The sequence below is a fragment of the Triturus cristatus genome, chromosome 6 (genome assembly GCF_964204655.1).
Source record: "Triturus cristatus chromosome 6, aTriCri1.1, whole genome shotgun sequence".
In the NCBI taxonomy this organism is placed as follows: domain Eukaryota; kingdom Metazoa; phylum Chordata; class Amphibia; order Caudata; family Salamandridae; genus Triturus; species Triturus cristatus.
In genome coordinates, this window is record NC_140589.1 from 1,769,824,264 (window position 1) to 1,769,851,277 (window position 27,014).

General features: G+C 42.9%; 2 protein-coding genes across 11 annotated transcripts in view; one reads left to right on the forward strand and one right to left on the reverse strand.

Moving 5' to 3' along the window:
- The window catches only part of HMBOX1 (homeobox containing 1), a 395,810-nt gene extending 374,223 nt beyond the window's left edge, over positions 1–21,587 (reverse strand). For 5 of the 10 annotated variants that reach the window (XM_085613053.1, XM_085613046.1, XM_085613052.1 and 2 more), the window contains exon 1: positions 21,322–21,577. The gene's annotated coding sequence lies outside the window, so the exon portion shown is untranslated. Of the gene's footprint in view, positions 1–21,321 lie in introns of all 10 variants that reach the window. The other 5 variants (XM_085613050.1, XM_085613043.1, XM_085613044.1 and 2 more) reach the window with 3 other exon arrangements.
- Positions 21,588–22,594: 1,007 nt separating this feature from the next.
- Positions 22,595–27,014, forward strand: part of INTS9 (integrator complex subunit 9) — a 421,484-nt gene continuing 417,064 nt past the window's right edge. Inside the window, exon 1 of the mRNA XM_085613054.1 lies at positions 22,595–22,722. Coding sequence (XP_085469180.1) covers positions 22,714–22,722 — 9 coding nt within the window. The 5' untranslated portion in view covers positions 22,595–22,713. The remainder of the gene's footprint in view (positions 22,723–27,014) is intronic.

A 27,014-nucleotide genomic window follows, 5' to 3' on the forward strand; every position in this document is an offset into this window, starting at 1 on the left:
CCCATATTTCTCGCTTGTCTATTCGCTGGTATTTATTATTATATGATGAATGACACTTCACTTGTTATAGAAATGCCTGATTTATGTTCCTTTTCCCTTCGCTACTTGTCTTGAATAAAAAAACATGCCCTTGTTGATCTATTTTGTATGAAAATTCGGAATGTTTAAGAATAACGTGCCATTGCAAGCAGAATTCTATGAAGCTTATTCTTGTCTTTTTTTCTAATACTACTGGCTGTAGGGAAATTGGCTGAATGGCAAACATCTCCTTAAAATTGCAAAAGCTAAAGACACATTGAATAGTACAAAATTAATAGTTGGGTTGGTTAAACATTAAGTGTGGCAAGCAGCAAGAGAGGTATCCACCAACCCTCAGAGCAACTCGAAAGCAATGGTTTCAAGTCCCAGCTAAAATCAAGAAGAAGGATAGCACTGTAGACGACAGAGCATACAGTAGTATGAATTGTGTGACCTATTTCTGAATGACGCAGACACGGTCTTTGCCCTAGCTTAAAATTTGGAAACAACACGATTATAACTAGCTACCCACATCCGGGCAAGAACAACTGTTATGTTATTTTAAGATACTTATAAAGCAAATGCGCACTGTAGTTTCATGGCGCTGGAGTAACCTCAATTCTACATGCAGCAGTAGTGTTACAGGCTTATTTTAGAAATAAAAATGTATTTAACTGTTTACTGAAGACAGTAAGAGATGATTGTTGTTAAAGGATAAGTATTTGTATTATACAATGCAAAGTAAAAGTACGTAAAATAAAGTAAATTAAATTGCTGTGTTGAAAAAAGCCTCTATTAAATTCCAAACAAAAAAACTTCATAAGCTATCCACCTAGCATCAAAAGAAATTTAATTAAAAAGTGGGGGAGGAATCTGGGGTGCAACTCGACAAAAAGCCAATAAATACAAACAGGAAACCTCTGAATATAAAACACTTTACAAAACTTGCATTAAACTCACCACTAACGAAAATAAATTATATTTTCAAATAGTAGCAGATTTCAAGACTCAAGCCTGTGCCAAAACCAGTCTCCATGAATTAGAAACACCATTCTCTTAAATACAGGACTTCCAGAAAACTGGTAATATCTGTTGGATAGTCATCACAAGGGAGCAATGAGTTCTTCTATAACCCTTGGGGACATTTTCTGGTGACAGAAACATTTACACCTGTAAAATAGTTTCTCATATTATCATGATGAACGGAGTCGAAGTGCATTAGCCCCTGTTCTAAGATACACAGAAAGATAAACAAACCGATTTTGAACGCACATGGTCTACAGAAGAAGGCCTAGTGTATTGTACCCGAGATGGATGAGTCATGTCTTTATTGAGAAAGGATCACTACCTTACCTCAAACTACTGGCCATTCTCCAAACCTGGACAAAAACTGGTTACAGATGTTCCAGGAACTATCTGCATCCTGGATTCTCATGCCAGAGTTCTGTATACTCAGACGTAGAGATTGCTCTGGCAGCTTTCCTGAATAGTGAAAACACAGGTATACGGCTGGAGCACCAACATATAACACATGGGATTATTTTGTACTTTTAAACAGGAAGCACAACTTTCAAAATATTTGGACTACTCTATTGTGTGGTTTACATTTATTTTGAAGGACTATGAATGACTGTAAAGGAGATGTTCCATAATCCCAATGCTCACCTTTTATAAACGACTATGTAACCTCCTTGTTTGCTTCATGTGCAAGTATTGATATATTTCCAGGTGAGAGCTGTATCTGAGGTTAGTTGAAAATGTAGTCAGTTAGCCTGGTTCAACTTCACATGCATGGGCGTCTAAAACGAGGTCTGTTCAAAGATCCAAACTTGAGGATTACTTACAAACTGCCCTAAAGATTTTACACTATAATGGCAAAATGGAAATGGGGTCTCTTGCCTGTGCGGACTCTGCCTCTGCACGCTGGCCTGGGAGGAGGGACCAAAAACTATCCATTGGAGGTGCTGGAGCACCGTAAAAACTCGAGGTGCCCCGCAGAGCGGGAGCCTCTTGACTGTGCTGACTCTACCTGCTGGCCTCGGAGGAGGGGTCACAAGCATACATTGGAGGTGCCTTAGCGCCATAAAAATGCGAGAGGCATCCCGCAGCACAGGTGGCACAAGGGCTTGCCCAGGCTCGGCCCGGGTGAAGAACAGGCCAAGACTGGCTCGTCTTAGCCCATCATAGACTGGAGGAGACTGGACTGGGCCCCTTCCCCCTGTTCTGCTTTCAGGACGTGCTTTCCCCCTGCACAAGGTCATTTCTACGGTCTCTACATATACTCAAGCAACAACCCTGAACCTCCTAGGTCAGCTCTCTGGCAGCACCGGAGTGGATGACGACAAGGACGACCTGTAAGTGTTTTCTCTTTTTTTTTGTTGTTGGTCCTAATCTTCTCTGTATGGTCACTGTAGCACCATCCTTCCACCGTTTGGAGCCCCCCCCCCCCTCCCCTGCCAAGAACAATCCCAATAGCTTTGCTGTGTCTGTGGTGGTCAACACGGGAGCTGAGGTTTCTATTGAAATCTGCTTAATCTACAACAACAAAAATGGGGATGCGAACCAACAACGAAAAACAGCAAGCACAGCGCTAATCAATACCCCCACTGTTGCCGCAAACCTCCATTGATCGGATGCTCCAGAGGACCATAGGGGTAGTGGCCACGGAGATAGAACTAACTGAAAGACGGTTGTCGCTGACCCCAGATCTTCATTGCATCGGGACAGTCTTGGCCACACACACAACCAGTAGTGATCTGGATAGTACCCCTGTGCTGTCTCTGCAAGCCCCAGGTACTGAAACGGGAACCATATCCATCATGGGGGAGGGGGAGAAGGGGGGCTGAGAGCAATGGATTAGAAAAGAGCAATAAACCAAAACAATCCACAAGGGTGGGGGCAAAGCGAAAACAATCTAATGACTGGACATCTAGAAGCAAGGATAAACTGAGCAGCCAGGCCCTGGACAATGGTCAAGGTATGCGACTGGCCACAGTATTCCCGCCATTGGAGGTTACCCTGATGGAGGATCTACGAGGCCAGATCATAACCATTGTGAGAGGCGAGCTTGCGCCTCTGGTAGACCGACTTAACAAGCGGGTTAACTGGTGGGACACCAGAGACGGAAACATCCTTAAAAAGCATGCGTTGGTCAGCAAGTGAAACTGACCCCTCCCACCACACAGACATTGTAAAGGTTATGGAAAGGCCCAAAGCACCTCGGGAGGAGGCTTCTATCTCGGCTCTGGCTGATGGTAGTTGTGAGAAGTTGGCCTGGTATATGCTGTTCACTAGTTAAAGTGACCACCTTGTACCATGCCAAGCAACCCTTATGGTGTGTTTGTAAGTCAACCTTTTCGGACTAGCTGCCCTAGTGGTAGCGTAGGCTAAGCAGTCTTTGAGGCTAAACTCGTTAAAGCGTGTTAAGCAGGCTGTTTTACCATATGTAACCCCCTTTATACCAATGAAAGGACACCACACAGATATATATTCAAAATATATATGTATTTATTACTCAAAGTATCCCCTAGACTCTTTATGAGCACAGGAGCACAAATCGTTAAACAAGAAAGTATTACAATATACAGAAGTTGCACTTTATATGGATGGGCCCTGGTGGCCACTCAAACCATATACTAAAATAGTGGTATAAGTACCACGACTAGGAAAGGGAAAAGGCCTAGGGCCTCTAGAATCGCTGGGCCTACAAGGAGCTAACGTCAGTTAGTGACCAGGAGGTCCACAGGTCGCGTGTGCAGTGAGGAAAGTTACACGCGGGCTCCCATAGGTTCCCATAGGTTTTCAATGGGTGCGTAAAAGTTCAAAAGTTACTGCTAGAAGGGTCTTCTGGATGGACTACGAACTTAAGACACTAGAGATGTTTCTCTACACTTGGGCACCGGAGTGCCAGCTTTACCTCACCCACAGGAAGCGGGTGCATAGGTCTCGAAGTGCATCGGGTTTCGTCTATCTGTTCAATGGAGCCTGGTGACAAAGATGCTGCAGGCGGCCGGTCCGGAAGAGATGCGGTGGATCCAAGAGTGGATCGGAGTTGTAGAAGACCTGAAAGCAGAGGGGACAGTGTTCACAGTCACTAGCCAGTGACCAGCGTGGCACCAGGTAGGTACCAGGCGTTGTCGGGTGCAAACAGGTGATGAGGGGTAGCTTGTCTCCGCAGCCACGTGGTCCCTGAAGGTCGACGACGTCCAGGAGTCTGTTCACGAGCTGTCCCACGCAGGCTCTCGCTGTCGGCGACTCGAAGGAAGCAAACAAGCCTTGGCAAAAGCAGGAGTCGTGAAGAATGAAGAAAGCTGATTGTTCTGACCAGCAAGGTCAGAGGGGCTGCTCCTTTGGAGGGCAGCAGGGGCCAGTCTGAAGCAACCAGACCAGCGTCGTAGTATTCAAGGTTAGTCGCCAAAATGGCCACTAGCCAACGGGCCAGGGACCGGGTAGGCGCGTCGAGATGCAAAGTGCAGAGGGGCTCCACGCAGATCGTGGAGATGCTGGAGGGCTCACCTTTGGTGCAGATGCCGCTCGGAGGTTGGGCTTCTCAGGACCCAAAGCACAACTTGGAGGGAGCCTCTGTGGTCGCGCTTGCAGCTTGTCGTGGGTCTTTCAAGATGGCTGGCTCCACGTGTCTCGGTGCCTCCACGGGTTCCTTCTTTGCAGGGACTGTGGATCGGGCTGTGAGAGGTCTGGAGGTCCAGGTCTTGTCGGGCTCTGGGCTCGGGCTCCGGGAGGAGGCGGCGGCAAAGCAGACGTCGAGTAGCTGGTTGGTGCTTGCGTTAGCAAGATGGTCACTCCCTCACCATAGGGGAGATTTCCTTCTGTCCTCTGTGCAGCAGAGCGTCGAAGTTCCTGTCTTCTTCTTGTAGTTAAGTTGATTCCAGGATGTCTGAAGTCTTAGGACACAGCTCCTACCTTTAAGCGGATTCTAGGGGCCGGACTACCTGCTAGGTCCCTCCCTAAGGGTGGGACCAGGAAGGGGGGAGGTTACACCCCCAATCCTTTGTCCAGCTCGCCCCAGGTCCGGGGCTGGTGTGCCCCAGGACCGGTTTGAACTGGCATATGCACCGAGGCTCCTTGTGAGCCTCAGGCATGTCTGATTCCATTCAAGCCCTACCTGACCAATACACAAAATCCTGTCTGGGGTGGTGCACGCACCTTCCCTGGCAGGAAACCCTTTGTCCACGTCTCCCAAGCTGGAAGGACTCCCAGCAGCAGGAGGGCAGACTTGTGTCTGTGGTGGCAGCATCCATTTTGTGGAGCTGAGGCTATGTCTGATTTTACCCGGGTTTCAGGTACTGTACACGTCGTGTCCCTCTAGAAGGGTGGAATGCTAACCCCGTCGCCAGAATTGGCGAGGGGTTAGTATTCCAATTTGTATGACACCTTACTCGACATGTTTTGATAAAGCCAAACCAAAGATAGCATTTAACCGCGAGGTTCATAATGCACTTAAGAGTATATGGTATGACGATATCTGGAAACAGTAGAAGGAAGTTGTTCCGACTACTGCAGGCAGGCTCACCTCATGCCAGAGCACCATCTCACATGGAACCAAGCACTCTGCCTTCAGGATTGTTAAGGCCTGCCATAGGAGTGACTTATAGGTTAACATGTGTCCCATTTAAGGTTAGGTATAGGTATACTACACCTAAGTAAGAGGTGGTTACACCAACTTACCCCAGCTGAGTGATCAGCCAGTTGTGTCAAATTGTTAGGCCAGGGGTGGCACAATACATGCTTCAGCCGCTGGTAGGCCTTAGATACACCAATGCCATGGGGACCTAGTGTACACTGGTACAGGGGGCTCACAGGGTGATCTAGTTCCAATTGGTTATGCACCTAGGGTACATGGAGTCCATTTTAAAGAGAGAGCAGATAGGCTGAGATCCTGAATGGCAGGATCTCAGGCCAACTAAGTCGAAAAACCAGCTAGACACTAGGCAAAAAATTGGGGGTAACCATAGTCAGATATCCACCTTCCTACAGTAGTACAGGCTCCGGACTCAAGCAGGGGGAGCAGACGTTATTAACCAAGGGTACCTTGAATAATAGCACGGCCAGTGTTGGGCCCCAAAATAAGGCGGTGGGGTAGGGGAAGGTTTGCCAATTATAAACCTTCCTCCAGCCTCATCCCCATATGTCATCGTACTGGTAGGGGTACCTGAAGCTAAAGCAGGACAAAGGGAAACTCAGCCAGAGCTCAAAAACAAATGCTTGTACTGGCTGGCAAGTTATCGCCAGTTTCCTACACATATGCAGGCGAAATCCTCATGACCCGTAGGGTCACCTGGGTGGGTAATAGACCAAAGGATCTCTGCGGGGATTGTGTTGTAATTATTTAAAAAACCCAAGGACTGTACAACATCTCTTGCAATTGAACCATCCAGCCCAGTATGCGGGTACATCAATTAGGCCACTCCAGCTCACCTACTTCTATAGCCCAAGAACCATGATCCAAACCAGGGCAAGCAAAAGACCAATCCAGGATGAGTGGTACCAAAATCGGCCCTCACTGGGACAGTGGTACCGACACCACTAATATTCAATCTGCCTGTGGCAAACAGATTTGGGGTCCTGGAAGAGGTTGATTGACGCTTCAAAATCCAACACTAACCTGGCGATTACCCGTCTAAGGGCTCTGTTGGAGAGGGACACACGGCCAAATTTGCAGCTCGAAACGGTTGTTCTGCACAAAGCAGGGTGAGTAAAAAAGAAGGTGCAAATGAGAGAGACCTCAAGGGGTAGGGACAAGGGTGTCAAAATGGAAGGGCCCAGGTTCATAAGTCAGTGCCTTAGTGACAACCTTGTGAACGTGCATTTTGGCTCTACCAATTCCCATACGCAGATTAATACATCAGGATCATCTGAAACCCTAAGCTCTAAGCCCAACATAGTCCCACAGGGAAAAGCACATTTAAGTTCTACAAGTCCCTATGCTCGGACCAACACACTAGGAAAATCAGAAACCCCAAGTCTTGAAACTAACAGGGTACCACAGGAAGCATCTACCAGTCCCATGGGTAAGTGCCTTAGCGACCAGTCTGGTTAAGATTTATCATTGGTGCCTGAAACCCAGGGAGGCACCCTAGTTAGACAACATGAAATGAACAAATTGAGGATACTATCCTGGAACGTTGCAGGCCTTAACAGCAAACTGAGCTGTCCCGACTGGGGGGATTTCGTAGATTTATTTGATATATGCATGTTCCAAGAAACATGGGCAATGGAGGAGACACCACGTATGGGGTTTACAACATTCAAAATAGCTGCCTCTTCAAGGGGGAAGGGAAGGCCCTCTGGGAGTTGTGTATCTAGGTGGGTTCCCATCTAAGCTGTACAGCCACATAGCTGGAGTCCCTTTCTGATGATATCCTGTGTATCATGCACACCGTTTCAAAATGTCTTGGTAGTCATAGGGGGTGATTTTAACTGTCAATTTGAGCCAAGAAAAGATTTTAATGACACACCACCCACTGAGGAAGACGTGCTCTGGCCCTTCCCTGAGCCGAACATCTCTCCAATCAGGGCATGGACACCATAGGCTCTCCAGATAAAGTAGTTCACCCTGAATCACTTCCTAAGAGCCTGCAATGGCCGTACCATATCTGATTCTCCTAGGAAACACACCTTTAACAGGGTAGGCCACTCTTCTATCCTAGACTACATCCTAGTGGAAACTAGGATGTGGGGTAGGGTTGTTGATTTCGCTGTCTTGTCACGGCACAACAGTGATCACAATGTTTTAACTCTGGAGCTGCAATTGTCAGCTGTAGGGTAAAATCTTGATCCGTCCACAATGACAGATGATAGATTATCACTCACCAATGGTGAGCGTAAAGTAAGATGGGCGTGGTTCGAACAATCGGCTGAAAGAAAGGCCTCTCTCTACTAATCCATCATACCAACCCTTCTGGAATTAGCAAAGCTCACAACTGCAGATGGTACTGTTGCATCCCTAACAGAAGTTGCTAAGATGCATGAGGAACTGACTGCTAAACTGGTGGATGTTTTCTGGCCGGTGGGCACCCAGAGAGCATGGGGGCAAAGGTAAAGCGGAAGGCAAAGAGGGCCGTGATAGAGGCTGTAAAATCTAAGAGCAGAACCCAAATTGAAATGGCAAGGGCTACCTATAAAGACACCATCACACTCGGGAAATGGACCAATGGGCATCCCTGTAACAGGCTTTAGCAGTTTTGGATATGAAAACCTTCTGGAACATCGTAAGTACAGGCAGTAGCACTGGAAAGGCAGCCCTAGAGCCCAATATAGCGGCTGATAGTTGGAAAGAGCACGTCCAGGGTCTCGCCCCGCTGGAGGCTAAGGCCAGCACTCAGACCCCAGCAATCCAGCCACAAAAAAAACAAAAAAAAACACACAGAGACCCCCGAGCTGACCCTGACAGAGGTTATTTGTGCCGTAAGAAAAATAGCCCCCGGTAATGCCCCAGGATTGGACAAGATACCTGGGGATCTTTTCCATGCCGAGTCTAATGTCTGGGGGCCTTACCTGTGGGTGTTTTTTAATGCTATATTACAAGGGATGGGATTTCCCGCAACTTGGGCTGGAGCCGAAATTCTTCCAGTGTATAAAAAAGGGTCCCTACTACTGCCCTCAATTATAGACCAATCAGTCGGATTGATGTAACACAAAAAGTCTTTGCTAGGATCTATTGGATCGCCTCCAGGCCTGGCTGGAGGAACACAAAGTCATGAGTCCACTTCAAGCCGGCTTCAGGGAAAAAACATCCACTATCGACCAAATATTCAGGCTCCAACTCCTCTATTGGAAAACGGTGCACTTGGAAGGCGGTAGCCTATATTTGGTCTTTGTGGATCTCAAAAGTACTTTTGATCTGGTGCCAAGAGATGCTCTCTGGGTGGTATTAAGCGACTGCAATTATGCCCAAATTAGGTATGGTAAGCAGGGGGAACTCACTCCACCCATTCCAATCAACAGAGGAGTTAGACAGGGCTGTGTGCTTGCTCCCACTCGGTTTTGTATCTACATCAATGGACTGGTTGGTGCACTGAGTAGACTGAAGGATACAGACACTCCTAAGCTAGCGCACAAGTTAATCCTGGCAATGACGTTTGCAGATGATACTCTCCTGCTCTCCAAGTCACCGATGGGCATCCAGTAAATTACAGTAAATTTCCTGAAAATAAAAGACACCTACAATTTGGAGCCTTGCTTAGATGATATACCGCCGGCCCTAGCTAGGAAGCTCTATCTACAGTTTAGTCACGGCTCCCTCCCTCTGCATGCCTTTTTTAACAAATGGATTGGCAGTTCTGCTCTGGGGTGCCAAGCATGCAGTAGGGAAGAGGAGACCGAACTCCATGTATTTTTCTTTAGTCCTGGGTACAAAACAAATAGACAAAGATGGTTGGTACAACTGTGTAGGAACCTGGGTACAAGGCGCTGTAAAGAAGCATTTAGGCTTCTGAAACATAATACCCTAATGCCAATTGTTTATGCTGTATCTCGTCTTTTACGTTCTATGTGGTGGGCGCGTAAGGCTTTTTTAGGAACCGGTAATAGACTTAACATTGATTGATCTTTTATCTGATCTTGTATCAGTTTTGTCAAGTTTTACTACGTTTTAGTTTTTAAATCTGTTTTTATATATTGTATGTTTTTTGCAATGCTCTTTTATGGTCCATGGACCGAAATAAAGAAAGATTGCACTGGATTGGAAATGGTGGATCACAATGTGTCCCCTTGGGTTCAAGAGTCTGAGTTGTCCCCAATCAGATCCTTAGAGTAAATAACATTATACTACTTCAAAAGGTACAAGGGAAAATCATAGCTGTTTCCTCCTGTGAGCTTAGTAAACTTAAGCTTGAGGCAAAACAGCTCGAAAGGAAATGGAAACGATCTTATGACCCTGATTTAAAGCTCTGCATTTAAATCACTCCAAAGAGCAGGTCTGAGTTGCCTGGAAGCTTACTTTTCTGAGCATATTAACAAGGCACCTAAATGGCCAAGGACATAAATAGAATCGTTATTTGACTGCAGCTGCTCCAAGCTTCCCAAACAACAATTATTGCATTAATAGTTAGAAAAAAAAATATTCAAGCTAACATTGAATCATAGAACATTTCCGTAGACTGATATCAGTCCTAATACTCCTGCAGTTTCCTTTGATCATTGTATTATTTCTCAAGAGACGCTTCTTGACACCGTAAATAACATTTGCTCATGTGGGACTTCTAAACAGATCTGCTCTGCTAGATAAATTAAAGATTTGTGTTTCAATTTACATAAAGAACTTCTTGCCGTCTTTAATAGTTCAATTAGCACCAGAATCACATCTACCCAAAGAAGGAGGTCTGCACGAAATACAGATAACTTGAACAATTGTAGGTTTCTCTCTCTGCTCTCTTATTTGCATAACATTTTGGCGAAACAAGTAATCAGTCAGTTCCAGAGCTTTGCCGAACACAATGGACTTCATGGATAATCATCAAGTTGACTTTTGCTTGGCAGACGTACGTAACTGAAAACTGTCTCAGTGCTTGACAATCGCCATAGGCTGGTTGATGGCAGTGGGGTAGGGCTCTTTATCTTACTTGATCTTTCCACTGCAGTATACACCACACTTTCCACAATATGAAACTGGAATTGCTTACAGAAGAATAATGTTCTCCTGGTTGATTGCTAATAGTCTGTGGTTCTCCCTACATTTTGCTTCAGACCCAAAGTACTCAGTTGTGGTACACCACAGGGCTCCATTATATTTACCTGCTATTCAATATCCATATGCGCTCTTTGGCAAAGTTACTTCATCCAGCTGAAGGCATGCTTCTATATGTATGCGGATGATATAATGTCAATCTTTAATGGCCAACTAAATTTCACTGGAGTGATGGTGGATGACCACTAAGTTTATGAAGCTCAATCTATCAAAGATAGAACTTATTTTAACTCCAACCATTCCTTAATGTCTCCCTATGTTCCCTTGAATGGGCCTCTTTTATGAGCCCTGCTTCAATGCCTGGGCCCTCTGTAAGAAATTTGAATGTCCATTTAGATGCTAAGCATTCAACTTACACACCATTGATAAGGCAATTGGCACTTGTTTTTCCTTCTAAAAACCAGGAGATCCATTTTTCCTTTCATTGACAGCCATCATCATGTCCCAGTCATTAAAGGCTGGATCCAGTCTGAACTATGACAAATCCATCTATATATCAGCTCCTGAACCTTTTCTGCATAAACTACATCTGGTTCAAATCCAGCACGACTGATCAGAGGCGTAAGAAGGTAGAAACATATGAACCCCATACTGAAATGGCTACAGTGATAGCTCTACACTGAGGAGTTTTCTTCAAACCTATGGTAATCGTCGAGAGGGCAATCTACCAAATGGTCCCAGATTTTATTGCCAAGAAATGTTCATGGTATATACCTGGTAGATCGCTTTGTTTGGCTAAGCATCCTCTTTTAGCTGTTCCCACATCTTGAACAGTAACCTATAGGGATAGACCATTTTACTGCGGCCATGGCCAGAAACTTTTAACTGCTTTCTCTCCAAGGTGAAGTCTCTCAGATAATTTATTTTTCCACTAATCCACAAATGTCTCAGATGCAGACAATCTTTTTCCCCTCTGCACCAAGAAACTTCCCATGAATGTGGGTTTTACAAATACCTTACAATAGATCATACACACATTCCTCTACAACTGTGGCTAAGCACAGTGATTTTGTCTGGCTTTAGGTCTTATTATTAGAATAACTGTATGGTGCCGCAATATACTGCTTATTGAAAGTGGTGTGTTGATTCAAAAGAATTATAACAGAAGGGTGAGGGGAACAGGACATAGCCCTACGAAAAAGTAGATTCTGAGAGAAATCCTGATAGATAAGTGGATATCCACACGGTTTGTATGGTGTGCAAATGCACTCTAGTCTGAGGTCCTGCAAATAAATAATTCTATTACTGTGCTTTTACTTATTTTTTGGAACTAGATTTGGAAGGTGTAGGGACCTTTAACCAACTATTATCTCCCGATACACTACCATAGATGAGATTGTGGCAAACTCCTGCAGACCACTGTTTGAGTTTTTAGCACAGCCCTCTTACTAATAGCTCACCACTGTAGTGGGATGGGGGGAAGGTTAATTTTGATGTGTTGCTTGATGTTGATAGGTTGTGTGAGACAAGCAAATCTGTGCAAGCTGAAGTTTTCTAATGAGGTGGAAAAAAGCTTTATATTTATTCCCAAAAAAAAAGCGCTTCTTGTCCCCAATACAATGTGAGATCTTTGTTCAAATATATGGAACTGTGAGTTTGCACTATTGTGCTGCACTTCACAAAACAAAATTATTTTGTTCCTAGGAGGAGTACTTCACAGAATGCAGTAGGATGTCAGTCATAGAGCGTGATGGAAAGCCACTATGGAGAACAAAGTGAAAAGATCACACTACATCCCAGTGAAAGAAAGGGATAAATTCAAGCTTGTTACTATGATCCCTAATAGGGTTCTACAGCCAGAAGTCCTACTACATGAAAGCAGTTGTGGAAAATATAAGATAACACAACTTGCCTGTATTGCGCTCAGAAGGTTTCAGTAACCATAACCAAAGTCAAGCTAGACTCGCATTCAGTTGAACAATACCTTAATGTTGTTAGGTTGACTCTCACACACCCTATTTGTGTCATGCTTCATACCTTTTCCTGGAGAGATTTTCTATAGGGAGGCTGTATCCTATAGCCTTACTTCTCACTTCTCTCGTCCCCCACCTGAAAACATTGATTGATAGCCGTTGCTATTGGTTGTGTACTGGATACATCTGTTATGTAGCCTGGTGTAAAAATCCTTGTTAATAAGAAAAACATACATAACTGTCCTCATTCAAATTTCCAGACACTGCTGAATTTTTTCTACTACAAATCCATGCTGAATCAGTCATTCCACATGTCCTACTAATAAAACTACAAGTTGCCCAAAGGATCAATCTTCATTAATCCATGAACGCGTGCTGCTGCACGTGTAGCATTTATTAAAAACCATTGCCTAATTTAGGGCAGCTTGCCTACTGTGCATGGCTGCTAGAACCAGAAGTCTCGAATCACTTTGTGAACATGAATGTATGTTGAGGTAAATGGTTTGGTAAGTATCAATTCCTGAAAGAGAACTTTGGCTTACAGGGATATCCCAGTTACAACAAGTTACAGAAAGATGGAGCAATATTAAGAGAAACAAAACGTTCCCTTTGACTATCATACGAGGCACATGTATGTTTGCTTTCATTACATTTTTCTTTGGTGTTTGCCTCGAACCATTTACATTAACATGGTGTTTCACACTGAACATTGGGAGTATAATGTTTTAAGAAGGCCAATCTTCCAAAAAGAAAAGATACGCTTTGTATTTGTAAGAACACAAAAGAGAGCTCTCAGTGGAAGTCAATGAAAGCTCCAATTTGGTAGACAGCAGACAACGCCGCAGAAATCAAACTCCTGAAACGGTCTAGTCTGCGCCGCAGAGGCTCATACCTCACACAGACTTGTCAATCCTTTGAAAACCACCGCCAGAGATTTATAACATCACATTATCTCGGGCTTCAATAATGCAAGAGCCGCGAGGAAGGCTTGCGCTTGCAAAGTAGGATTTTTTTTTTAATGTAAAAGAAAATGGGTGTTTTGCCGAGCAGAATATTCAGCTAGAGCGTCTTGTCGCTTGCACCCTGCAAAAGATGCCGCATTTTACATTCACTAATGCCGACTTCCAGGGAGTGATGTATATCAACAAAAAGACCTTCAGTAGAACAACGGCCGCTACACCAAAACGAAAAAGACCTAGACAGTGCACACATTTGAAGGCGGAGAGTAACAAGCAACGCAATGCGTATCAGGATTTCAAATAAGGATCTGGCAAAAACGGCCTCGTATAGAAAAAGTTCTCTCACACCCAGATATTCAATGGTGCGCCTTGTGGCCAGGGGGCTACTGCCTGTGAAGCAGCAGGTGCAATGCCCAGTGCATGGGAGGCCTGAGGGGCCATTGAGCCCTGACGCATGCTGTAGGGGCATTTTCATTGCTTACGCTGGGACCCAAGGCACCCTAGCTACGCTACTACTGCTTGTGGCGAAAGCTGTGCACACTACACAAGTACAGTCAGTACATTAACAGAAACAATTCACCTCTCCGACCATTAAAAGTCAAACTGAAGCAATCCAAGAGCATCGCCTCCCAGCTGCTCGAGCGATAGCTGACGGGGCTGGCAGTCTGCGGGAGGCTGCCTCCGTCAGGGAGCCTCATGGAAACTGGCAAGGAGCGGCGCTCACTAATCTATCTTTCAAGTAACAGATTTAATTGGATTTTAATATTGAGCTAGTTAAAAATAGACGAGACGAACTTTTTGCTGTTGCCGAAAAAGTCCTCAACCCTACATGTCATCTCGCTAGTGTCACCCCGGCTCTCATCCTGGAGACGGACTTCCTCATTTTCCTGCAGGGCAGTGTGGGATTCTTCAGCTATCAGAATCCGTGCATGCTCCAGAACTGAAGTGAACTACAGGGCGCTCGCGCTGCACGAACTGGCTTTGCCAATTTTCAGGCGACTCCACTTTTTCAGAATTGCTTCTTTTAAAAAACATTAAAAAATCTTTAAAATTCTGATGAGTAAAAAAGGTGAGAGGCTTTTAATGTGATAATAGTTTCCATTTTCTGTAATCGCAAGTTCAAAGACATACACCCAAACTAATTCACATAACCTTTCGTCTGTGGTCATAACAGACGGTTCAACTTTCCTGTGGTAAATAACAAAATGGGACTGCAAATATAAGCAGCGTACAGTGGGAGTGTTATGTTGTCAGAAAATATAGTTGCAAAAGTAATACTAATCATCTAAATGAAATAAATAGAGGAATAAATACTGCGGTGCATCTGAGGCCAGCCAATATAGTTGTCCAAAGAAAACCAAAAACCTAAGGCAAAGAGCTGCTAAAAGGGCTAGCATGTGTCCACAACCACATGACAAGAAGAGAGAACGAACAAAAGAGAGAGAAAACAAAGCATCAAAAGCGCAGAGTGCAAGCGGTATGGGAATTAGAACACGCATTCCACAGAAAGACCACTAACAGAGCATACCTGAACATGAGACATGCAGGCACCCTGCGAATCATACACGCAGGTCAAGCACCGGTATGGGGATGTGAGCAGATTCCTATCAAGCATAGACATTACTGCAGACAGTCTCACGAGCAACATCAGCAACGTGGGCATCGAAAACAACTAACTCCAAGAGTAACGCTGGAGTTTGCACATGTGACAAAAAGTACTGAAACAGGAGTCTAAATTAGGAAACCGCAACTAGGAATAGAACACTAGAGTGCAATAGTGTGAATATAGAGGCCACCACAAAAGAAAACGGAGTAGAACACACACTGAAAAGCGCTAGTCTGAGCTCGACACCAAAACTAGCAAACAATGTCAATCTGGAAAGAACAGCAGAGTGGGGATAGAAAACACTACGAAGCGAGGCATGTGAGTGTCCCGGTATGGGACTCCTTGAGGACTCTGAATGGTGTCAAATAACAACATCTGGGATGAACTATTACATGCATTCCAAAACTAGGGTAAGCTTAAAGAAAATCGTTAGTGTATAAAGCATGCGCGTATTGACAGTCCTTTATTTAGGAATTACTGCTCAGATTGTTGAAAGAGGATTCTGCAGTTCAAGTAACTTTTAGAGAAAAAGAAAAAAAAAAAGATATATAGATATATATATATATATATATATACACACACATACACACACACATACATACATACAAAAACACCCCCCAATGTTCGAGCTCCATTCGGAGAAGGTAGTAAAAAATTGTATTGGCAAAAAAACAAGGTTTAGTTCTTCAACATGATTACTAAGTGTCTATAAATATCAAGGCAAATTCAAAATGATATACTCACTGCACCAAGTATATTCATGGATCAGATTAGTTGGATCTTACAACTAAAAACTTGTTGATTGACCTATATTGGTACAGTTGAATATGTATTAATATCACCACTTTAATATTTTGAGGGCAATAACAAAAAGAGCTGCTTAGGTCCAAACCCTCCCCAGTTACTGGGCTTCATCATTGCTGCGATTAGTACAAACAGTTTTCAGTTTGAATCCATTATAGAAATTCACAGAGCGTATTGACTATAGATACTGATGCACAGACTCGAAACAGGATAAACTTTTTATGAGAAAAGATATAGGTGTTGGAAGAACAAACGTGCTAATACACGGGTGGAACTTTATCAGAACTGAGTGTCCCAGCGCTAGGGAGCTGACACGATAAGCAAGTTTAAAGGGGAGCTTACCCTACCAGTGGGTCCCAATCTGTGCACCGCGGCACCCCAATGCGCCATTGAAACTATCCAGGGACGCCATGCACCAAGAACACAGTTTGGAAACCACAGCATGATTCCCACCACAGTACACGGAAAAAAACAATAAGATTAGGTATGCCAATGCTCACTCAAGAATTCCCTCTTTCTGCTCTGGATGTTTCGAGCCAAAGCTTAGAATAAAGTAATAATTTAAAGTAATTTTCAGCTAAAGATAAAAGTTCTCTTGATAGTTCAGAAATCACGGATGGGTTTCACAGTTTGACACGCGTGTGGTGCTACCGAAATGTAATTATCTAGAAGCGAATTCTAAACAAATGTACTGTTGTGGTGAAAAGAGAAAATGAAAAAGGCATTCCCAACATCAAGCAGAAAATAAACATTCCTAAGGCCCTCCTTGAGACAGCAGAGGCCCAGCAGTTCATTACAAAGCGTTGACTGGAACTTTGACGTGTAGTACATGCACATTAGAACACATAGGTTATTTTTAAATATATGTAATAAATATGTCTCACATCACCATTATAAAAACAATTGACAGCTGACCAATAAGGCGTCTTGTGTACGGTATGAACACTGGAAATACGGAAAACCTTGTGCACTTGTCCGTCCTGATACATGAAGCTAATTAGCATGAACATAAACTATTCTGAAGTGAGACGATTTTATTAGCTTAAAACTGAAAACAGACTGCAACTTCAAAACGTTTTTAAAAAGTTTGCTATGCAAAATATGAAAAAACAGGCAAATTATGTTCATCACATGCAAACTGTTGCAAAAGGGGGCTTTGAGTAATTAAGGTTGTATAGGAATATTAGAGTAGCAGCAAGTTATTTACTAGGTCCAATCACACTACTACAGTCTCAGCATCATTGGTGACATAATGATTACACCACTGTACACAACACTTCATAGATTCGAGTTTTAAATTGTCTTAACCCGTGTGTAACTGCATATTTGTAACCTCAATGCATTTTTGCACACACAAATCTGATACTTGCATCACCTTCACTTAATTCCCGGCTCCTTTTTCTCTCAGATGGTTCCTTGTCGTGCAGGAGCAGCTTCGTGCGCTGCTGCAGCACTTAGGAGCGTTGCAGGACTCCTGTTATTTCGCCATTATTTTTTTAGAAGTTTTATATAGTGTGAACTCAACCCAAAGGCATTGGAGAGCTTTACATGAGCATCAATTACGTTAAACAATGACACATTCATTGTGGGCACGGGGAGATTAAGTAATTTGCCCAGAATCACAGGATGTTGAGCGGACGTCTGGACTCTAACCTCGCTCCCCAGGTCCATAGTCAACAGCCCTGGCTGTTCCGCCACATACTCTCTCCTCGTTTCCTCATCTAGTTTTATTAGACCGCTTCTCCTCCTCAGTGTCACGTCTGCCCCAGTGTGGCTTAGCCTCTAACAAGCCTGTCCACTAACCCATGGTTTCATTGTACACTTAAAAAGCACTTCAACACCTCCTCAGGGACATTATAGTATTTACAGTACTGCTACTACAAAGTAAACAACAATGACTTTGAGAAGATGGCCCTTTTAACAGGAGCGGGCCTAGGTGGACAGCTAACTTAAGAGTCACAGAATGGGGCGCTGTTGGCTTGTACTTCTTCGGCCTGTCGGCCAGACCTGTACAAAACTAGACGCTAGTTCCCTGTGGGTGTATCTTAGATTTGTGGGCGTAATTCCGGGCCAATGGGCATGTTTTTACCCTTTCAGGCCACGAAAGGATTACATCTATGATTAAAATACCTTCATCTGCTTCATCCCAATTATTAACAGGAAGAAAAATAGAAGTACTCCCGAGGTCGGGCATACACTGGGCCTCGAAAAATCATAAAAATGTAACTAGACTTGCAGGTCTAGAGACTTAAATAATCTACTCAACCTATTTGTAATGCTCTTGACCCCTAAACTGGTTTCAAATGATGTGATTGTGGACAAATAATTTAATTAATTGAACCGATATTTTCTTCATTATCAAATATGAGGGCACCTTCAAATGTGCAAGTTCAGCATGTCTGATGTACAAAAAACTCTTGTTTTATTTAATAGACTAAACCTTTTTCTATATACAATACAAACCTAGCCACATATAGGATACACATGACCTCTGACTTGGCTCTTAGTTCATTAACAGCATATTCATCAGGGCGGGCAGGAATGTTTCTCAAATCATGTTTAGAAACTATCACTTTTAATAAATACATAAATAAAGCATGAAGTGGTAGGTAGCACACTCATTTGTAATCAGCATATTTTAAATTGAAATGGCCGCAAGCTTTCCCACTGACATGCGGCTTAACTGATAAAACTAGATAGTGAACAAACAATAATTTTGGGAAATGGAGTTTCTGCAAATATGTGTAATTTGCACATCACCAAGTAACGTAATCTGGTTTGTTTTGCTCCTATTTAACTCTGTTTGCATCACACTTCTTAATTGCAAAAAAAAAGTGTTTTTGTAATTCTTGAGATATTTTGACATATTTGTAATATTAATTTACAGGCGATTTATTTAAATGTTATGTTAGAAAAAAATAACTGACCTCTTCAGACAGCTTACTTGACAAAAACCTCTAAGAGAGAGAAAAATAAACCTCATTTTCCAAGCAGCAATTAGTTAAAAGACAAACTGACATTTGACATCTTTCCTTGAACAGACAGCAAATGTGTCAAGATAAAAACAAGATTTAATAGCATCTTTATTGCTCATTCACTTTCTGAATGAACAGAACACCTGTTCCTTTCAAGCCTACGATTACTAGCCATATGGGACCAGTAGGTGCCAAAAATAACTTGACCTGATACATTTTTACTTGCAATTGCAAGTGGGCAAGTAGATTTTTGAGGTCTGTACACCCCCTCACTTGTCCCCCCCCCCCAAAAAAGTAACATTAAGGGGGGCAGCGGCCAACGGGTCAAGGGAGTCGCGGGTCGAAAAAAGTTTGGGAACCTCTGCTCTAAACAGAAGAACCAGGTTTTTAGCTTCTTTCAAAACTGAAGTTCAGAAGTCGCCTGCCGAATTTCCAAAGGTACGGCATTCCATGTTTTAGGTGACAAATAGCCAAAGGAACTACCTCCCACTCTTGACCTTTTGAATTCTGGGACAGTGGCAAGTTTGGCTGCCTACAGTTCAAAATTCTAATGCAACCCCTTCTGGAGTTCAAGTAATATCAGAAATCATTCAAGGAAGTAGAAAATGCCCGATCTGTACACATAACTTGTATTTTGATTTAGCATGAAAGGATTCCGGCGAGTTTAAGATAGTAGTGAAGATATATTGTCTAGCATATTTGGACAGCATTCATGTGCTGCAATTAAAACAATAACTGTACGAGTCATGTATATGTAATAGAAGTAAAACACTAACCTTTTTTAGATAATATTAGAACTGGTTATAATTCGACATAGTTTTCTATTGTTAAGCTGTCGGACAGTGGAGTCAGAAACAATAGAAAATAAAACCTCGCACTCCATACATAAATTTCTATTTAAAAGACTTCTTTCTTGCAATGGAAATGGTAAAATGTGTAGTCTTATTCCAGACGGGCAATGAGACTAAACAGTTCTGTAGCTCAACCGAAGCAAAACCTGAGCAATCATAGCGAACACGATTAACCAACACATTTATGGTCATGGAGGGGGGTGGGGGGTAGAGTAAGGGCAAGAATCAGTGGGCGATTTAGTAAAATACAAATAAAGGGTATTTACAGGGAAATGTAAAATAAGGTTCTCTTCTCTTGCCAGCCCAATCACACAAAGTTACCTACGCTGGCTTCATAATCGCTTTTGTCAGAATAATAAATACAAAATAACAACAGATCAACCAGTCCTCTTTCCCCCAAAAATGTACAGTGAACAAAGAGCTGTCAATCGCTGAATTGTGAGTTCAGTTAATGTAATAACTACAACATGCAAGTACTATAACAGGCTCAGTACACCCAGAGTTGTGTCAAACAAAAATAACAACAATGGCAAATTAAAAAATGCATGTCATCAAGAGTCAAGTTATATCCAAAGGAAGGTTAAGGTAGCTGCTAAAAAAAAAAGTGATATAAAAATGTGCATTTAATTTCTAGTCCGTACATCCTAAAATGCAACATCAGCTTGTACAAACAAGAATGAGTCAGATGCACACTAAACAAAACATCGACCAGCTCTACACCAGACTGCCTCAAAAGAAACGAGATATTCATATCATAGCATCGATCGAGCATGTTCCAATCGCCTCAATGGTCAGCACAATAAAAGCATGCAGAGGTCCCCTCCCAGAGTGTCCTTAAGCAACCCACGAAGGCATGAAGGGCTGCCTCCTCCTGGACTGTCAGGCGTATGCGTGAACAATGGGGCACAAAGGTAGCAATGTTATTGGTACCATCACTAGCACATGAAATTAACCAGTGCACATGCATGCCAACTCTTACAGCTAAGGAAGGAGACTCCCTTTTGCGCAGGAGAAAGTATGGATAGGTCTCAACTTTTTAATAACACTATCTGACTACACCTCTAACTCCAATGCAAGACTGTAACGAAAACAGTCTCCCTTTTCTGCAGCAAAATTTTGCTGGTTGGTATTTCTAGATGTTGTCAATCGAAGTATATTGCAATAGCCCCTAAAAGAGATCATTACAACATCTGCCCAGACTAGACATTGTCAAACACCCCTGATGCTTCTGGGAGTTGGACATTATGGATCCCAGACGTATACGCTAATGCCTTGACATCCTTAAGGGCGGATATCACAGGTCTGTTTAATCAGCATTGTGGAACCCCGTCACTCTCTGGAGTGTGAGGGTGGGCGAGAGATGAAATCAAGAAGCATCACTGAACGGGACTGAGCTAAAGCAGCCCACCCCTTGCATGAATATTTAAGCTGCAGAAGCGCAGAGACATGCAAGGAAACGGAGCCCTGGAGAGAGAGAGACAGCTACTGACCTGTGGGTGCTGAAGCCTCCTCCCCCTCAGGGAGCAGCAGCAGCTGGCGGGAGCGCACAAGACACCTGTCCCAGAGTCTTGGTCCTCTCGTGGTAGGAAAGTGAAAGTTGGCGGCTGGAAACAGAAAAGGTCGAGGATCTCCTTTTCTTCCAGCCTGCCCCAGTACCCCTTTCCCCAATCACATCAGACTGGCTGTCTTTGTCTGTCTGACAACCGCCATGTTGACATCCAACATCAAAAGCTCCCACCTGCTGCCGCCTACACTCTGGGAGTTGTAGTTTTTTCTCCCCAGGGGTATCACACACGGCCGCCGGCGGTGGCCGACATCGTATACTACAACTCCCAGAAAGACTAGAGCAAAGAAGAGGGGTGGGGCTACTGGCAGCATCGCGTAGGACTACAGCGCCCGGCAAGCCGTTCGTATCTGTGACATGGTTACGTCATCCAGACTGTAACTGCGTTGCGTAGTCAATAAGAGCCGACAATGGGAACTAAACGAACTGAAAGACAGTCACTCGAAAAAAACGGATACGCTACTTTAGCATGACGGAAGAAGCGAACATCATGGCCATCTTGAAATGTTTGTGTATCGCTATTTTTAAAAAGCGATACACGCAGAAGAAAGTACGACAAAGCAAGATGATTTTTGTCCAATACATTAAATGTCGATTCATTTTTGGTATTTTTTTTTAAAAAGGTGATTCTGTACATACAAGATTAGAAAAGAAAAAATAAATACTTTGAACGAACAGAGTCGTTGCTTTTATATATTAAACTAATCGCGGAACTCCTGCAGAATAATTTTGGAAATACGGCGTTTCCAAAATATATGTGGTATTAAACTACTGGCCTGTCCCGATGTTCACCATAGCGGGCGAATCTTGCATGCCTTACGTTTCCTTGACTCAGAGAATACATCTCGGTACATACCGACCGTCGCACACGTGAAGAGCTCGTGGAATATGTTATCAAATGTCATACGGCAAGTAGAAATGCTGCATTAGAAAAAAATACCAACATCCAAGTCGAAACGCTTTAAGGACATATAGAACATGGTATTTTGCTTTTACTTACAAAATTAAAAAACACAAATATCAGCCGAAATATATAAAAAATATGCTAAATGATGGAAACAGTTCATAACAAAAACAGATTTATTAACTAGAAAGCAGTGTGGAATCTTGCAGTATATGAATATGATCAATTAATGTGCCGTTTACATGACTAAAAGCTACATTCAAACATGGCGGCTTCATTTGACCTCTTACGAATAAGGTCCTCTGTGTGCTAGTCTCATTGTAGGTACATGGCTTCAATAGGGTAGAATCTTCATGTTCATTGTGCCCGTTGCTGCCGGTGGCCGGAGTGACAGTAGTAGCCCCCGTGGGAGTCATGAAATTGGTGAGTAGTTGCGACAGTGATTGAGTTGGTGTGTGATGTTTAAGGGGCCTACCTGTCATCCTCTAACTTCTCTACTGAGAGTGAGTAGAGGCTAAAAGTGCTTAATGACATGCAGCTTGAGATGGTAACACCCTATAGATACTGATATTGACTGGAGGGGCAGACCCTTATTTTGATCAACTTTTCTTCTGTGAAACGTTATTTTGCCCCACCTTTCCCCCGCCCCCCCCAAAAAAAATCAGTGGCAAATGAAGACGTAACCTGCATTTCAATAACACCAGCTCTCTCATGTTTCCAAGTCTCAGTACCCCAAACATTGGAGCTATTTTATTTGGATTCTTCACCTTGTAGTAGTGGTTTTATAATGGGTTAAACAGGACAAAAACAATAACAGAGCATAGAACAAAAACCTGGATTGTATAAGCTACTCACTCATGGAACTGGGAAAACTGTCGAAAGAGGTCTGTTAGCCATGGTGTTGCAGTCTGCAGCATGTTACCTGTCACCCATGTTTCTTCTGATTTTATTTGTTGTGTCCTCCATCCCCAAAACATCTGTCATGATTTTTGCATTCGTTTCTGCCCTTGTGCACCCCATGTGTCCTTGTGTCATGCGTTCTTGAATATGCAGTCAACAATAGCCTAGAATGTTTTGTGTGGTGGGGGCTCGTTAAGGGGGATTACATCTACTTCACTTGGACGTTGTGTTGCTCTTTTTTCCTGACACCTACCACACACGGACAGCGGCATGGCTTTAGGTTTGGCATTAATGAATAGGAAGATGTTAAGTCGGTAGAAGTTTTCCCTGTTTTCAACCTAAAGAACCCCAGAGCGATGTTTATCCCCTAATGATTTTGTTGCTCCACAACTGGAATCGGTCAACATGTAAATCAAATAACTTTTCAAAATTTAAAATAAAACACATGAGGATTCGCAATAAAGACTGACAAGTATTTTAAAGAAAACCCTGAAGGTTTATAGAGACATTAAAGGTGTTAAAGAAAGCATGTAATGGCAAATAGTCATTTGGCATATAAAAGAATAAAGATCAGAATAAAATGTAAATCACGAAATAGCAAAACAGAATATAATTCATCTCAGTAAATTAATCGTAAACCAGAGATAAGACAGACAGAGTTTCACCTTCTAAAGATGAAAGGAGAGTGAACCAAATGCAATCTGGATAAAGGTCATTTTAAAGGGTGAAATAAATTGAAAGTGCCAAAGCCTAGAAATCCCACCCAATCATGTTAAATAAAGAACAATACAGTTTTTAATCACATTTGTCAGCATTGTCCCACAGATTCATATAATTTAGTTCCCATCCCCAGAGCTTCTGTGACACCTCAATAGTTAGAACAAATGTTGGTACAATCAAGTTCCCATGAGAATCACATTGTGGTCCCAATAAGTGAGACCTTGGGAAAACATTCACTATGCTAAAACAGCATGACAACAAAGCTTGAGAACAAAGTATCATGTTGTACATGAGAGAATGACATTGTGTTTCAAACTGTTTGTAAAGGACAGAAAGATGACTGCGTGCCAGCATAATATGGCTGCAGACAGCAACAATCATTGTGAAATTGAGGCCTACATTATTCATGTTAAAATAAACACATCTTCTTAGCAAAATAGCTAAAGTTCAGTATGTGTTAAATACATCATGTTATTACCATTATGTGTTTTCATTAAAACCGCAATAACAAATGCAAGCCTACTAAAAGGATTGCTGTTTTTTTAATTCACTGAGGATTCCAGTACTGAATGCTTCATGTGAGAATTAGAGTTATTGGTCGTGTCTGTGAAATTGTGACAAATGTTTCACGAGCTGACTTACAGGGGACACATCGGCATGAGAGCCATAAAAAGAGGCATCTGAGAGGATTTTTGTTAGCCAGCTCTCAACAGAGATATGGAGTATTTTGTAAGGGTGTCCTACATGTTTGTGGTGAGTGACCAGTTCTTCATCCTGTAAAACCACCAGAGGTTCCATCTTTACCTTGGAGTAGGTTGGCATTAGATGTAGCTGGTCCACTTGGAGTTTACTGAGCTCCTTAAATGCGACTTCGGTGAGATTCACTGAAAGTGTTTGCAATTGTAGAGTGGTTGAAAGATGTATAATAAGGAGTAATGTGGCAGTAGAACTTGCAGTTATATGGAGTAAACTGCTGTGTGACATGTCAAAACTTCACTTTATCATCCAAGAAGTTCTGGTTTAGGTGAGTGATGAAAGATCAATTTCTAATGGCCATGTTTCTAAGTCTAAATTGAAGATTAGTTTTGAGGGTTATATTTTGGGCAGTGTAAACCACATCTCTTCCTAGTAATGGGGTGTCACAGTTTGTGATATTAAGAAATAAGGGCATTGGAACCAAGCTAAAAAGAGAGTGGAAGTAGGTGCAAAGAAAAAACGTAAAGGTTTGGCCAGTATGAGATGGTTTGTTCTGGATAAATACAGTGACAAGAGGAAAAGAGTGATTACCATGGAAGTTGTAAGACTGAAGAGAAATAAATGGACACTCAAGGTTGAGAAAACATATTCCGAACCAAAAGCTGTAGGGGAGGTGAAGGACAATGTTGTAGTATTGAGGGATGGGAGATTTTAAAGAGGGAAAAGAGAGATGGTATGTGAAAAGTTGGATGTTGCCTATCCTCGAGGTAGTGACTGTGATGGGTCCAATGAGGTGCAATGACATTTGACGAGGCAATCGACTGAGCCATCATACTTGAATTTTGTCCATGTTTAACTGGATGGCGCATTTCTATGTGTATAATTATGTGGTTGGTTTGTAGTTGGATTATTGACGAAAGGAGGTAGGATTGGATCTTTCTACAGTAAGATTGTTCTGACATTTTGAATTTACTGTAAAAATTCCAACTACTGAATGCTCAGTGCAAGAATTCTAATTGTGGTAGTTGGCGTCTGCTTGGGGATACCTGAAGAATGGTATTCATCTTCTTACATTAACACCATTAACGCATTGTCATATATTTTGGCAGTGTCGCAAAAGGTTCTTTTCAGGTATGTTTAGTCCTGCACATTCACGGAGAGATTGCTCACGTTGCTCATGAATAACAGCCACCAAATAGGAAACTTGTACACACAGTTCTGTTGCAGACTGATTCATAAGTGTACCAGTGTTTTGTTTATTTGGTCTGCACAGCTTTCACCGGCTGTGGGGGTTGGTGTGGATGCAGTCAGCCTACTTTGTGTGATAAGCAATTATTCTTAGTGTGAAGGGAATCAGAGTGTTCACTTTGCGGTGTAAATGTGCACATTGATTATAGTTATATAGATTTGTGGGTAATTGGCCTTTGATTATGAATAAGGAGTGAGTGTTGATTTTTACATATGCTGGTGGCTCTATGTGCTTTTTTAGTGAATGTAGAACGATAGTATAGTAGCATGGTTGTAATGTGTTCCAAATATTACCATGGTTTAATGGAGGAGTATGCTGGTGTACATATATGTTTAGGTTGTCATGTATTGTACAAGTGGTGGAATTATACTGAATCTGGACATAGAATCTTCCTCCCTTAAAATAACAAGCATTTACAATGCAATGGTCTCGGCATTGGTAAAGTTAGAGCTATTGGCATTGCTCATGACATTATTTTTGTTTATGTTTTTAAGACATTTAAAAAAACGCCATTGTTATTTACAATGTCAATAGCTTAATCACTCTCAAATGCGAGACCTATTGCATTTGCACCCACACACAGAGCCACCTACGCACACACTGATTAAGCTATTGACATTGTAAATAACAATGACGTTTCTCTACATGTTTTAAAAACAAAAACAAACAAAAATAATGTCTTGAGCAATGCCAATAGCTCTAACTTTAACAATGCCGAGACCGTTGCATTGTAAATGCTTGTTTTTAAAGGGGGCTCGAAACGGGTCTCTATCGGAGTCTATTTTGTGCCCTAGCAAAGACAGTCTTTTTTCCCAGACTGCAGTGACTGCTGCCTAGCTGTCACTGCAGTCCAGAAATAAGTGCCAGGGCACAAAACAGAGCCCGATAGAGACCCGTTTCGAGACAGCAGGAGCCGAAGGCGCGCCAAAGGCAAGCCCGTCTGCGCCCGTCCGCGCCTGGCCCGGGCCCAGGGCCACCCCCCCTGGTCTGTCCCATCCTACCCCTCGTATCTGTTACTCAGCCGCTCAGCTACAGTCTTTTCGCCCCCCGACCAGTCATTTATGTTGCATATCCCACCCTAATGCCCTGCTCACAGAGCTTGCAGCAGACTGCCCTGGCTGTCACGCCATTTTACCGTCCATTCGCAAAT